This window comes from Molossus molossus, unplaced genomic scaffold, assembly GCF_014108415.1.
Source record: "Molossus molossus isolate mMolMol1 unplaced genomic scaffold, mMolMol1.p scaffold_m16_p_3, whole genome shotgun sequence".
Taxonomy (NCBI): Eukaryota; Metazoa; Chordata; class Mammalia; order Chiroptera; family Molossidae; genus Molossus; species Molossus molossus.
Window position 1 is genome coordinate 97,568,088 of NW_023425366.1, and position 13,962 is coordinate 97,582,049.

A 13,962-nucleotide genomic window follows, 5' to 3' on the forward strand; every position below is an offset into this window, starting at 1 on the left:
GGATGTGGAGAGAGGGAACTTGACTCATTTACAGCCTGGCTCTGGGATCTTGAGCAAGGGACCATATCTTCTGGAGCCTCAGTTTCCCCACCTGTCAAATGAAAACAAAAGTAGCTTTTGATATGAAGCTCATTTTTACCTTTTACTCAGTTGATTTGCTGCTTTAGAAATAAATTGAAGCAAAAATAACTGGGGGGGAAAAGTAGCCTTTAAGACCAGAGAGGTTAATTGGTGTAAAAATGATGTGTCAGCTATAATGACTGACTTGAGTTGACTGTGGCTCCTGTGCCCATTGGAGGAAGCCTCAGGTGGACAGGGCTCCAGGGTATGTCCGTTCAGACAGCTCAGGTGGCCAAGCCTGGAGCCACCAGCGCATTCCCCATGTTCTCAGGCCTTTTCTTGTTCTCTCCCCAGGGCCCCCAGGACAGACAGGACCACCAGGGCCTGCGGGCCCCCCAGGCTCCAAAGGTGACCGGGGCCAGGCAGGAGAGAAAGGCCCAGCAGGGCCTCCTGGTAAGGACACTGACTTTATCCTTTGTCTCCTGGGGAGTGGGGACTGGGTTGCTCCCCTATCTAAGCAGACGAGTCGTCTCATAAACCCACCAGCACCCCAATTGCTGCCCGTCCCAGGCAGTTTAGGCCTGGTCTCACCTGGGCTGCAGGAAGAAGAGAAGGCTCCTGGAGCGGTGGGTGCCGGCATGGGGGGCGCAGGCGGGGGCTCCAGGAGCCGGGAGTTGTTCTCAATCATTTAAACATCTCTAGAGCGCCCCAACTCCTCCTGGGTCCTGCTGGGCGGTGACCCCTCATAAGGCTGGCCGCCACCCTTGGTGCTCCTGCCCCAGAACTAAGGTCCCTGGAGGGAGCAGAGGGCATCAGGCCAGAGCCTTCTCTGCCTCCCTCCCCTGCCACCGGCTGCCCAGGGGTCCCTCTGCACGAGGCGGGGAAGGGGAAGCCATTTCACTCACATTCCAAGACAGCCCTCTAGGGAGACTGTGGTCCAGAGGCCACCACTGACCCTTGCCAACTCTGTCCCCGTTAGGGCCTGTTTTCTATCAGTAATATTGGCTGCCAGGCCCTCACATGACTCCTCTTCTCCCCATTGCAGGCCTCTTAGGGCCGCCAGGGCCCCGCGGGCTTCCTGGAGAGATGGGGCGCCCCGGACCCCCTGGCCCCCCCGGCCCAGCAGGCAGCCCGGGCCTCTCTCCAAATGGCCCCCAAGGCGTCCTGTACTCCCTGCAGCCACCTACCGACAAGGACAGTGAGTGCTGGCCTGAGGGTGGGGGGCAGGCCTGAGCCACACTGTCTGCTGAGGGATTAGCCCTCCCCAGAGGACCCCACGAGGGCCTATCAGCGAGTGGGGTGTTGGCTGGGGAGTGGGCTTGGACAGTCGGGGATGCCCTGAGGACCAGTACTGACCCCCCAACCCCACTTTGGGCCCAACATGACCTGTCCCTGCCTTGGTGCTCAGCTCCTGCCCCTAGGGTCCCGACCCCCTCAAAGGTCACTGTGCTCTTTGCCTGGCCTCAGTTGCCCTGCACGGTGATGGCAGCACCACTGGGGTCACCCGTTATCCCATCTCCTCATCCCACCCCCTCACTGTGGTCATCCGACAAGTCTGATTGAGCGCCTATTGTGTGTGGTCACTGGGATACAGCAGGGAGGAAAACAGACGCCTGCCTCAGGGGCCGCAGGCCAGTGCAGGGGGGCATCTCTGAGCTCCCAGAAACACTGCCCTACAGGGGGAAGCCCAGCGGGGGGGGGGGGGGCTGAGGCCCATGGGGAACATCATTTTTGTTAAGTGCACTGGGCAACCTGGGAAGGGTTTTATAAGAAGCAAAATGGCAGGATTGACTTAAAATGTTGAGGAAAGGGTGGGTACATCCTGGGGACCTTTTGTCAGCTATTAAAGAAGCCCCAACCCCTGTCCTGCTGGTACTTCTGTCCCCTCAGGCAGCACAGCCTGAGCGTAAAGACCTGGACCTGAACTGCACAGTCCCTCTCTGAGCCTCTGTAAACTAGGAGTGATGATATTCCTTGATGAAGTTGCGGGGCTTGTAAAACAGAGCCTGAACCAGGAAGGAGGATTCATTCCCAAGCAAATGAGGGGTCCTGAGGTGTCCTCTGTGAGCAGGGCCTGGGGAGGGGCCCACCTCTCTCATGGGGTATCCGGAGCACATGGTAACTCACTGGTCACAGCTTTCTCACCCGCGTGTGGGCTTAGAGATGCCCCCTGGGAAGGAAGAGAATGGATAGAGCATGTGATGCACTTGAGGATCCCAGGGCTCAGCAGCCTACACCGCTGGGCCTCGAGGAGCCCTCCAAGGGCTGTAGGCATGACACTCTGTGTCTGACACTGCCGGCCTACCACCTCCAGTGCCCAGAGCCCCCCTCAGATAGGACTCTCCTTACCCCCAGCCCTGGGGTCCCGGAGGGAGGGCAGCCTTTGGGGTGTGAGTATTTGGGAAGAGTGGGGATGCCCCAGTAGGGAGCTGGTAGGGACTGCGCACCCACAGGGGCCCACCTGTTGTGCGGCCTATGGAAGGACTGTCCAGGCTCTGTGTGTGGAGGGAGGGGCAGAGGTAGCCACTCTCATCCCAGACATGTCCTGGACCTGATTGCTCTGGGCCTTGCTCTGGGGACGGGCAGGGTGAAGTCACGTGGGGCTCACCCTAGAGGAGACCGGGCCTTGGGAGACAGGCCATTAGATAGGCCCCCCCTTGCCCAGAGCCCTGATGGAGGCAGCTCGGAGGTATGGGCGGGGAGGGCTTCCTGGAGGAGGCCCCGAATGAGTGAGCCAGCTGGACAGGCATGTGCGATAGAGCTTGGAAGACAGTGCCAGCCTGGGGCCTCGGGGAGGTAAGTGGGGCTGGCCAGGATCTAAGGGTCTGAGACGCCCAGGAAGGAGTTTGTCTTTATATGAAGCCCACTGGGCTTTCGCTGCCCTTTGGCCTGGCCTTCCTGTGCTCTTCTGAGCAGTGAGAGCAGTCGCATCTGTTTGCCAGGGCTGCTTTGAGGCCCAGTAGGGTCTGGGGTGCCCATTCCTACTCTGGGGGACCTCAGGTCCAGCCGCCCAGCTCTGCCGGCTCCACCCTGCCAGGTCACAGGCCATCTGCTCTTCCCACAGATGGAGACTCACAGCTGGCTTCTGCCGCCGTGGACACGGTGCTGGCCGGTGTCCCAGGACCCCGGGGTCCCCCCGGCCCTCCAGGTAAGTGCAGAGGGCAGCAGCACCAGGTGGTCTGGACGTCTGGACTGGGTACCCCCTCCTGGGTTTGGCTTAAGCCAAGAGGCTTGAGGGGGCTATTAGGGGGCCCGTGGCCTTGGCAGGGTGCTAGTGACTAGGTCTGCCCCGGCCTGCTGTTTGGTAGCTCACCTGTGGGACTGGTCACAGGAACCCCAAGTTCCTGATGCCCACGTACAGCAATTCAGAGCTGCCCTCATGTGGACCAGAGTGGCGAATGCACCAGGATGCACGAAGGCCCAGGCCCAGGGGGAGGGTGGAGTCAGCACAGGGCAGCCCAGGTGGGGCAGGGGCCTAGGAGAGGCACCAGGCCCTAGGCCTTGAGGCAGAAACCAGTGGCCCTGGGGGAGGGGATGGCCCTGGGGCTCAATGGGCTGAGCCTGGATCTGGCTTGACCTCCACCTCCGTGGGCCCTCACAGAGGGAAATTTGGGGCAAGAGCCACTTGCCCCTGCCCACCCAGCTGTGTGGATGTCCCCAGGCCCAGAGCACTCACTTCCTGTCATTTATTTACTCTCTTACACGTTGAACTAATACTCACTGAGCAAATGCTACCTGCTGGGCAGTGTTCTAGGTCTCTGTCACTAAACAAAGGTTCCTGTCCTGGTGGTGCGTACATTCTAGCGGAGGAAGGCAGACTTAGCTCAAATTCTCTAAGGCAGTGAAGTCCACAGATCTGAGCAGAGGGCAGAGGGAAGGCAGGGCTGGGCGAGGGCCAGTCCAGGGCAGGCCTCACAAAGGTGGCATTTGAGTAACCGCTGGGACGAGATGAGGGAGTGAGCTTGAGAGTACGTGGGACCTCCGGTAATTTGCTGTGACTGGAGGGGGGAGGGTTGTTTTTGACTGAGTCCAGATGTGCACCCCACTTGCACTTTTCTGCAGGTCCTCCTCAAGCATGGGGGGCACATTGGTCCAGCCTATTGGGGGCTCCCTACAGCCCCGGAGGGCAGGGACAGGGCTCACTCTTCCAAGTGCTGCAAGTTCACTCATGAACACTGCTTCCTGTGCGGGGCCCACGTGGCCCAGCCTGACCCTCTGGGCTTTCTCTGACCCATGAGGCAGCCACACATGTAAACCGACAGCCTCCAGGGGTGGTGGCTTGTCCGGATCAGGAGTTTGCCTAGAGGAGAGGTGGGCGCGGGTGTTAGGGAGGCTTCCTGGAGGAGGAGATGCTCAGCCTGAGGTTAGTAGGAAAGAATTTGCAAGGATATGGAAGGAGTGGAGAAGCTCCAGGAGGAAGGAGCAGCATTGGAAAGGCACAGAAGCAGAGGAACTTTCCAGAAGGTTATCTGGGCTGGGCTGAGAGGGATCTCACTGCACGGTTGCTTCCTGGGTGTCTGCGTGGAGGGTGGGTGATCAAGAAGCAATTGTCGTAACCCAGGCAAGAAGGATGACCTTGGAAGGGCCGGTCCAAAGCCCCAAAGAGGGGCAGATGCAGGAGAGATTTGCCAGAGGCCTGGCTGGCTATGGACAGTTTGCAGAGTGGGCCGTGGATGAGGCCCGGGGAGCAGCAGGTTTGGGTAAAGGGGTTGCATGAGACAGTGGGTGGAGGTGGGGTGTCTGCTCTGAGTATGGGCAGGAGAGGCCAGAGAAGTGTGCTCCCCATTTTCCCACCATTCACTCACCAAATCTTTGCTGCCCAAGGAGACAGACCCAGGGCAGGAGCTGGGGTGGGAGGGTGGGAATGTCCCTTTCCAGAGCTAATGGGGGGTAGAGGGCTTCTCTGTCACCAGGTAACCTTCTGTGATTCTGCCATCAGGTCCCCCAGGACCACACGGTCCCCCAGGGCCCCCAGGTGCACCTGGATCCCAGGTAAGGCCTCTCCCATGTCTGGCGTGTGACAGGGCATCGTCTTCCAGGAAAGGAGGAGCCGGGCCTCTTGCCTGCAAGAGTTGCTCAGGAAGAAACCAGTCACCGGACGGGTCCCCACCTGGGCCTAAGTGGGACCCAGGGCCAAGTAGGCAGGAGGTTCTGGTTCTATTAGCAGCAGTGTGCTTTGCTGCTCCTTTCTCCTATGCCAGGGAGGTGTTAGCATCATTCCCATTTTATTGACGAGCTAACTGAGATCCAGAGAGGCCAGAATCACAGAACGTCCACCCCAGCCTGTCACCCCTACTCCCTGAGACTAACCTATGTGGGAAGGGTCACCTCAAAGCCCGATGGGTGCTCCAAGCCCAGCTCATTCTGACTTTCTAGCTGTGTGACTCTGGGCTCTGGGCTCGGGGAGTACAGGGCCCCCTTGCAGGTTGTTATAGGGAGCGAAAGAGAAAGGAAGTGCCAGGTGGCAGCCCCTTGTATTGCGAGAGCCCAGGAGCCTGGGAGGAAAATCACACGAGGAGGAGGAAGGGCCCAGGATGCCGCTGGAGGCAGAAAGGACAGTGCTGGGAGGTCCTGCACGTGGCCTTGCTCATCCAGACTGAGGGCTCTGCTGCTCTAGAGCCCTGGCCCAGGGGCTTGGGGGGCTGAGAGGGGGCCCCTCCCTGCAAGGGACGTGGATCCTGGCCTTGGCCCGGTGGACACTGGGACCTGGGTAGTCCCATTCCTTTATTCATCCCTCTAGTTAAATGACAAATATTCCCCAGTCTCTGTGAGGGTGCCAGTCCCCTATCTGATGACAGCCCAGCCCCCTAAAGCTTATGTTCTGGACGTCAGAGAACCAGCATCCCATGAACTGATGCACTCCCTGTTGTCCCCATGGTGTGTTTTCACACCAGGACGAAGCGGCATGGAGGGACAGGGGTGGCTGGTGCACAGACCCACTGTCAGGGGCATGCCGCATACAGCACGGGGCAGAGCGAGAGAGGAGGTGGGATAGACCGGGCTGGCAGGCCATGGGGTAAGACAAGGGCAGCGGAGGGGTTGGGAGGCCCCCAGAGCCAGGCACCCCAGGGGTCCCCTCCTGGCCCCTCAGGCCCCAGCCACAGGCCCTGGAGAGAGGGGTTGGGGAGCAGGTGAGAGAATGACAGTGACTGAGAAGTCTGTGGTGAGGGACAGAGACTCAGGGAACCCCAGGAGGTGGCTGAGCTCCACACACCCCGAGCTCTGGGCAGTGGTGCCCCTCCAGCTGTCAGCCCACAGCAATGGGCATGGTCAGGGATGACTGTTCCCAACTGTCACCCCATCTGCTCATGCCACCTGCTTTCAGGGATCCCATCATTTACTCCCAGCAGCACTGGGGAAGTGGAGGCTCAGAGAGGTTCTGCCGCTCACTGGAGAAGCACAGCAGGGGCAGAGCTGGGGTCCTGGATGGCCAGGCTCCTTTCTGGCTTTCTCCAGCTGCCTCCAGCCCTGCCAAGAGTGCAGTGGGTGTTTCGGGTTCGCCTTATCCTGCCGGGTGGTCTGTGTTCATGGTCCTCCAGGCCTTTGTGGGCAGGCCTGGCTCAGGTGGCTCTGCAGACCATGTCCTTGTGGGGACCCAGGTCTGTAAGATTCCAAGGAGGTTCACGGGGACTGAGTCTGAGCTGCTTGTCCAACTGCCCTCAAGAGGCTGTGGCTGCGCATGAGCCTGGAGGGTCTTCAGGTCACTGGCATCTTGACCCCTTGCCTCCTGCTGCGGTCCGTCCCTAAGGCTGGCAGCCGGTGGCCAGTGCATGAATACTAACAGTCCACATGTGGTACCCTCGATATTGCCATTGCTGTCACTCGGTCTCTGAGGGTCTTTTGCTCACATGGGGAGGGGGGATGCGCGCTTTGTCATCCATTCCCCTTTTCTGATTGCCCCATTTGCAGATGAGAAGATTGAGGGCTCAGCTAAGGCTCACTCAGGAGCCAGAGGAGGGAGGCTGCAGAACCTGGGAAGCCCCCAAGTGTGGCCTTCCCATCCCTCCATGCCATTGTCCTCCTGTCCTGTTTTTCAGATCCAGAGCCCAGATCAGCTGTGGGGGTTGGGGGGGTGGCGAGAGAGAGCAGGGAGGGACTAATCTGCTTTACTTGATTTTGTGCAGGGCCTGGCTGGAGAGCGGGGCATGACGGGGCCGTCTGTAAGTATGGGGCCTTCAGGTAGGCTGCACCTGAGGCAGTGGGCCCTGGAGCGGGCCCTGGAGCAGGCCCTGGGCGCTGGCGGGTGGGAGCTCTCCCAGGCGGCCTTTCCCACCCAGCCAGCGTGGGGCAGAGGACAAAAGGGGCAGCCTGAGTGCAACCCAGATGCCCAAGTTGAGAAGGGGTGACCTTGGGAGGTCGGGAGCCCCTCCCTGGGAGTGTGAGCAAGGGCTGAAGTAACCTACTGCCAGAGGGGCTCAGATGAGAGTCTCGAGGTCTCTCCTCCAGGGAGCCCGGACCCCTGGGTTAACACACGGTGGACCTAGAGCATCCCTTTCTGACTCTGAACCTCCCAGAATTTAAGAGGCTGAGAAAGCTGACTTCTAATTTCCATTCTTGGAAACAAGAATTTATGAGCCTCAACTCTTGCCCCTAAGGCAGTGATTCTCAACCTGTGGGTCACGATCCCTTTGGGGGTCAAATGACCCTTTCACAGGTGTCACCTAAGATATAACAGTAGCAAAATTACAGTTATGAAGTAGCAAAGAAAATAATTTTATGGTTGGAGGGCACCACAACATGAGGAACTGTATTAAAGGGTCACGGCATTAGGAAGGTTGAGAACCACTGCCCTAGGAGGAGAACCCCCTTTGTGCCCAAGGCCTTATGGGGAGGGAGGTAGGAGGGAGAAAGGGTGGATCTTTGCTGAGCACCTATGTGCTGGCCACAGTGGAGGCGCTTTTCATCCATAGTGTACTTAAGCTTCACAGCAACCCAGCAAGATTGAACTTTATTATGCCCATTTGCCAGATCTGGCAGCTCAGAGAGGTTAAGTAACTTTTTCAAGGCCACACAGGAAGAACTGTAGAGCCAAGATGTAAACCCAGGCGTGTTAGCCTCCAAAGCCATGCCTCCTCCTGGGCTTGTCGAGTAATGTATGACACCTCACAGCGCCTCGGGTGCCGGGCTCCAGTCTAGGCTCCTTATCCACGTAGATTTACTTAGTCCTTCTGAGAGTCCTATGAGGTAGATACTATTCTTGCCTCATTGTAGAGATGAGAACACTGAGGCACAGAGAGGTCAAGTACCTTGCTCAAGGTCACACGGAGGAGTAAATACCAGGTAGGTGTTATTGTGAGGCTGGCCCCATTTTAGAGACAGGAAAGCAGAGTCCTAAGAGGCAGGGGACTTGATCCCTGGAAGAGCCAAGACATGAGGTCAGGAGGTTCCAATTCAGACGCCCCCTGCCCCAGAAGCAGAATGAAGCCCCTAAAGCCAACTTTAGACACCTCCCGAGTGAGGCTGTGAGGGTGACCAGGCCTTGGCCCTCCACTGCTCCGCTCTCCCCAGCGCCCCACCCACCTGCTGACTGCGTGACTCTCTCCCTAGGGCGAGCCGGGCAGGAAGGGGGAAGAGGAGGAGAAAGCTGCTGCGGAGGTAACTGCCGTTGGCCCTGCTTACCTCCTCCCCACCAGCATCTGAGTGGGAGAGCGGGTACCCGACATATCTGTACTGACACCCCTCAGTCCTGACCCCAGCACCTCCCACAGCGTGAATGGGGTCCCAGCCCAGTGTAGGAAACAGATGAGTGAAAATCACAGCATAGTGTGAAGATTCTGCTATGGGGGTAGCACAGATGGGGTGACTGGCTCAGGGTGGGGGGCCAGGGAGACCCTGCTGGAGAGGACAGGAGCCACAGACCTGCAGAAGAGGCTTTAGGATGTGGGGTCCCTCTCCAGGGACAGGCTATCCATGCCCAGCACCTCCTGCACTGATGTGCCCACAGGGGCAGGGGCAGGTGAACAGAGGCTGGTGGATGAGAGAGGGTGATGAGGGAGTGAAGATGGGAGCTCAGGGACCCAGACAGGATGGGTGGGGAGGGCACAGTGGGGTGAGGACATGACCATGGAGACCGTCTACCTTCTGGGAGCAGGAGGGGCACTGGGGACTGAGGTGATGGATAAGGGGACGAGGGCTCTGGGGCCAGCAGGGGGGCCTTGCAGGCAGAGAAGAAGCACCCCAAGCAGACAAGTGGCTCCTAAGGGAGCGAGCTGCGGGAGGTTCTAAGCAGGGGGTGTCTGGTGAGGTGAGCGTTGGAGGCAGGCAGCTGTGGGAGGTGGACTGGGGCTGTGGGCCTCCCAGCAGCCCTTGTGGGACTGGAAACAGGGGAAGATGCTAGAACCAGAGCCGCCGTGGTGGGCTCAGGAGGCAGCGGGAGGAAGATGTGCGCTGGGGCATGAGCACAGAGTCACGGGCCGCTGGCGATGCCAGACTGAGAGGGCACCGGTGACTTCTCCCTCCCCGATTCATAAGAGTGTGCACTGTGGCCCAGGGACATGGGGCTTAGCTGGGTCCCTGACGGGTCCTGGACTCCCTGCTCCTCACTGGGGCATCCCCAACCCAGACACTGTCCTCCACAGCACAGCTTCTGGTGGACTTTGGTTTGCTGGTGGGAAGACCTGTCTCCTGTCACCCAGTAGGATGCTTTTTGGTTTCCTTTTGTTTTGTTTCAAGCTAAATGAACCTGAATGTCATGACAGTTGTCATGTTACACCAGCAAAAGGTGTCCATTTTGCTGCTGACTCCAGGCAGGACCTTGTCTTTTCATCATCGCTTCTCTTTTCAAACCAGCCTTGACACCTGGCTTCTCCTTAATCAGCTCCTTCTCGCATCTGGCACACAGGGTCCTCTGCCCACGTCAGGCCAGGGCTCAGAAATGCAGTCTCGCCATCGTCCTGCCCTCCTGCCAGTGCCCCAGAACCAGTGGCTCTCCTTCCCCTCTTCTATCGGCTCTCGGGTGGGCAGTGCCAGGACGGAAACACGGGGGAAGCAGTCGGGCAGCTGTGGAGCAGGAATAGCCCAGACTCAAGGGAGTAGGTCTGGGCGCGAAGCCCTGGTCAGCCACTTCCAGGCTGTGTGTCCAGGGGACTCTGGTTACCCTCTCTGTGCTTCAGGTTCCCTGTCTGTGAACAAGATTTCAGACGGCATCTCTGGCACATAGTGGATGGTGGCTGTCGTAGTGATGATGATGACAGGAGGGAAGAGGCGGTAATGGGGACAGCATGTACAAGGAAGCGGAACGGCCCTGACCCTGGCTGTTTCCTCCCTGCCAGGGCGAGGGGGTACAGCAGCTACGGGAGGCCTTGAAGATCCTGGCAGAGAGAGTCCTCATTCTGGAGCACATGATTGGGATCCACGGTGAGTGGTGCCCCGGGCCCAGGAATGGGCGGGCCCACAGCTGGCCCCAGAGTTGGGAGTCTCCCTCTGCTCCTCCCGCCCCACTCCGTGCCACCCTCCTGACAGCTGCCACGGTCTCTGGTCCCCCTGCCTCTGTGTTCCCTTCACTTGGCTGCCAGGTAGTTTTCCCCAAACCTCAGCCTGACCCTGTCCCTCCCTGCTCAAGGACCCTCAGTGACTCCCTGCTAACATCTAGATTCATCAAGTCCTCCGTCCCTGCCCAGCATAGCTTGGTGCTCAGAGAGCCACCATCCAGTCATCCCAGGCCCCCTCCCACCTCTGTGCCTTCGCCCAAGCTGGTCCATCCACCTGCTAAACACCAACTCCCACGTAAGGACCTGCTCCAAGTTCACGGCTGGGAAGCCCTGTCCTCGCTGGGCACAGCACTCCCTTTGCCGGCCAGGGAGGAGGCGCGAAGGTGCCTCTGAGTGCTCCCAAGGCCCACCTTCCTGCTCTCCCTCCAGATCCCCTGGCCTCCCCCGAGGGGGGCTCCGGCCAGGATGCCGCCCTGAGAGCCAACCTCAAGATGAAGCGTGGCGGCGCCCCGCCCGATGGCTCCCTCGCTGCCCTGCTTGGCCCTTACCCTGTGCAGAAGAGCACAGGCCGGGCCAGCAGCGGAAAGTAAGGGCCCAACTCTCCAGGACAAACCCAGCCTACCAGAGACCCAGCCCTGAAGCCTGTGCCGCCACTGGATCCTGAAGGCACCCCTGATGGAACTGGGCTCCAGGCACGGACAATCATGAGGGACATTGGCCCCTAGGGCTTGGGGGCCTTGGGGACAGATGGTACCCCCAGTGGCAGGGTCCAGAGGGGCCCAGAACCCTTGGCAGAGCCCTGTTCTTGTTCCTGCCCTCCCGTTTCCCACCCCCTTCAGGAGACAGAGTGTGGGTGGGCCAGGCAGGGTTTGAGAATAATCATAATACTTATCATTTACTGAGTTCCTGTGAGGTTTGGGCCTGTCCAAGGGGCTCTCCCTACATTGTCTCATTTAACCCTTAGGAGGTAGGCTTGTCACCCCCACTTTACATGGGGAACAGAGGCTTGGAGAGGATCAATAACCTGCAAAGCCACCAGACCATGGAGGGCTGGGGCAGGATTTGAACCCAGGCCTCTCAGTTCCTGAACTTTCTACCTGGCCATCTTCCCCTCTTGACAAGAAACTCAGACAGCACGAGCACAGGGCTGTGGGGAGGCTGGACCAGAGAGGGGGAAGGAGGACAGGGCCCTGGCTCGGGGCCAGGGAGACCCTCCATAAACCATGACGTCACCAGGACCTGGGGGTTGAGAAAGGAGCGTTAGGGTGCCAGGGTCCTCAAACCAAATTGCACAGCCCACAGCTGCCTCCCAGTCTCTCTGAGCCCCGCCCCCCCAGGGCCTCCCACCCCTGAGCCGGAGGAGGGAGGATTTGATGGAACATGTGCCCTCAAGGGGAGTCACTGGCAGCCCCGCCCTCTCCCAGTCTCTAGGATCTGTAGGGTTGGCCATTTCTGCATCACATGACTAGTCTAACTTCCTCTTGATGAAGTGGAGAAAGGAGGGCTGCCAGGGTCCCAGGCCCTGCAGGGGACAGGTGCGCCCACCCTCAGTGCGGTGGACCCAGGCAGCCTGGGTCCCTGGTGCCCCAGACAGAGCAGCTCAGACCATAGCCCTCAAAGCCATTCAAGGCCGCTCAGGCCATGGGTCCCCTGTGACCCGCACACCCTGGTGCTCTTCTCTTGCTGGGCCAGGACCCACACTCAAGCAAGGGCAACTCCGAGATTCATAGGTGCTGGCACCACCCCGAGCACGGTCCCCTTGCAGCAGGACCCCATCCGTGCCCGGCACTCTAGGTGCCCCTGGGAGGCCATGGCCCGCTCCCCACCCTGGTAACCTCCTCTGCTCCCAAGGCTCTGGCTGCCCCTCTTGAGGCAGAGCTGTCCCTGGGACCAAGGTGCAGCCTCCCACAGGCCTGTCTTCGTGGGGGGTGGTCAGAGGTGGCCAGGAAGTCTGTAACACTCTGACAATAAAGGTGCTCTTCCCACTGGGGTCTCGTGTCGTGTGGCTGCGGCTGCAGGGGGCCTGGCACGCCTGGCCACAGTGACCCCCAGGTGCTGCAGAAAACCTTCCCTACAAGGCCCACATCTGGTGACAAGTGTGACTGAATGTGAGGACAGGTGAATCCTGGCCACTGTGACACATGGCCATGGGGTCACATCAATAGAGTAGAATGGGCAGCTAATCTTCAGGGAGCATGAGGAGGGACCTTGGAGGAAAAGGGGGTCTCCAGGGATCAAAGGAGTCAGCTAAACAGGAGAGGGCTCTGCAGGCAGGGCAGACAGCATGGGAAAGGCTTGGCGGACGGAGAAGGGTGGCTCGTTGGTGACCCCTTGGGCAAGGTTTGCACAGAGCATGTGTGAAGAGGTGCGGGAGGGAAAGGATGGGCTGCACAGAGATGTGAGTCGTTCTCCTAGACGGCTGAGTCCCTTTCTCTCTCCCCAGGCCACCCTCTCAGCTCACTGGCCCCTCCCCGCTGTCCTACCCCGAGCACCCCCTTAGGCTCCCACAAGACCTAATGCCATCTGCCAGGCTAAGTCCTCTACCCCTTAGTGAAGCAGGCCAGGAGGCACTTCAACCTCCCAGACCACTGGCAGAATGGGGCCCTACCCAGGACCCCAAATATGCTGCTCAGTGGTCCCCAGCCCAGGCTCTGCATGGGCTTCTCCCTGTGAATGTCAAAGGCAGACTGTGTCGCCACAGGCATCTGCTTCCTTAGACCAGGGGACTGTTGATTTGGGAAGGTGTGGACTGAGCATAGTGTGTGGGTGGCTGTCCACACATGCACAGAGAGCCCCTCGGTGCAGGACAGAACCGGGGGGGCGGCGCTCAAAGGGCCAGGGGCCGGCTCTCTATAGGCCATTATGTTCCAGCGCATAACTGCAAGGTCACCATCTGAAATCAGCCTGGTCTTCCAGGTCCTTATAAAGGAAATTTGTCAAAGTAGGAGCACAGAGCATATTTTATTTAAGTTGGTTAACTCAACATATAACTTAAAAATATTTAGACATATGAGAAACTTCCATTTGTCCCTTGGTCTTGGATCCTACACAGTCCGGGGAAGGCCTGGGTGGGAACTGAGAGTCTGAAGTGGGCCCCCAGGGTGGGAGCGGGATGTCCAGGTGCTCCCAAGCCCACCTCAGAGCCGCTGGGTGGAGAGGGGGTGCAGGAGGGACCAACTTCCACGGGAGGTTGGACAGGCCACGTCTGCTGAGGAGGCTCCCGTCCCTCATGCTGGGGCTCCAGCCCCATGCTGGGGCTGTGGGACAGTGCCTCCCAGGGTGGTGGACATGACCTGGTCCTTCATGAGGATGAGAGGAGGCACGATGCTAAGTCCCCGGCAGGCCTCACCTCCCTTCAGCTTCCCAGCTGCCTTCCCCCTTTTGCGCAGGGTCGGCTGAGTGGCTTGCCAGATCACACAGCTCGGCGATGATGAAGCCAGGTCTGTGGCACTTGGGGAGGTTGTGCTCCCAG

At 59.4% G+C, this 13,962-nt stretch overlaps 1 protein-coding gene across 2 annotated transcripts in view; it reads left to right on the top strand.

The window, feature by feature from the left end:
* Positions 1–12,432, top strand: part of COL26A1 (collagen type XXVI alpha 1 chain) — a 198,288-nt gene extending 185,856 nt beyond the window's left edge. For both annotated transcript variants that reach the window (XM_036280244.1, XM_036280245.1), the window contains exons 6-13: positions 415–513; positions 1,106–1,258; positions 3,125–3,208; positions 5,000–5,052; positions 7,185–7,220; positions 8,608–8,655; positions 10,332–10,416; positions 10,920–12,432. In XM_036280244.1, coding sequence (XP_036136137.1) covers positions 415–513; positions 1,106–1,258; positions 3,125–3,208; positions 5,000–5,052; positions 7,185–7,220; positions 8,608–8,655; positions 10,332–10,416; positions 10,920–11,080 — 719 coding nt within the window. In that variant the 3' untranslated portion in view covers positions 11,081–12,432. The remainder of the gene's footprint in view (positions 1–414; positions 514–1,105; positions 1,259–3,124; positions 3,209–4,999; positions 5,053–7,184; positions 7,221–8,607; positions 8,656–10,331; positions 10,417–10,919) is intronic.
* The last annotated feature ends 1,530 nt before the right edge of the window (positions 12,433–13,962 follow it).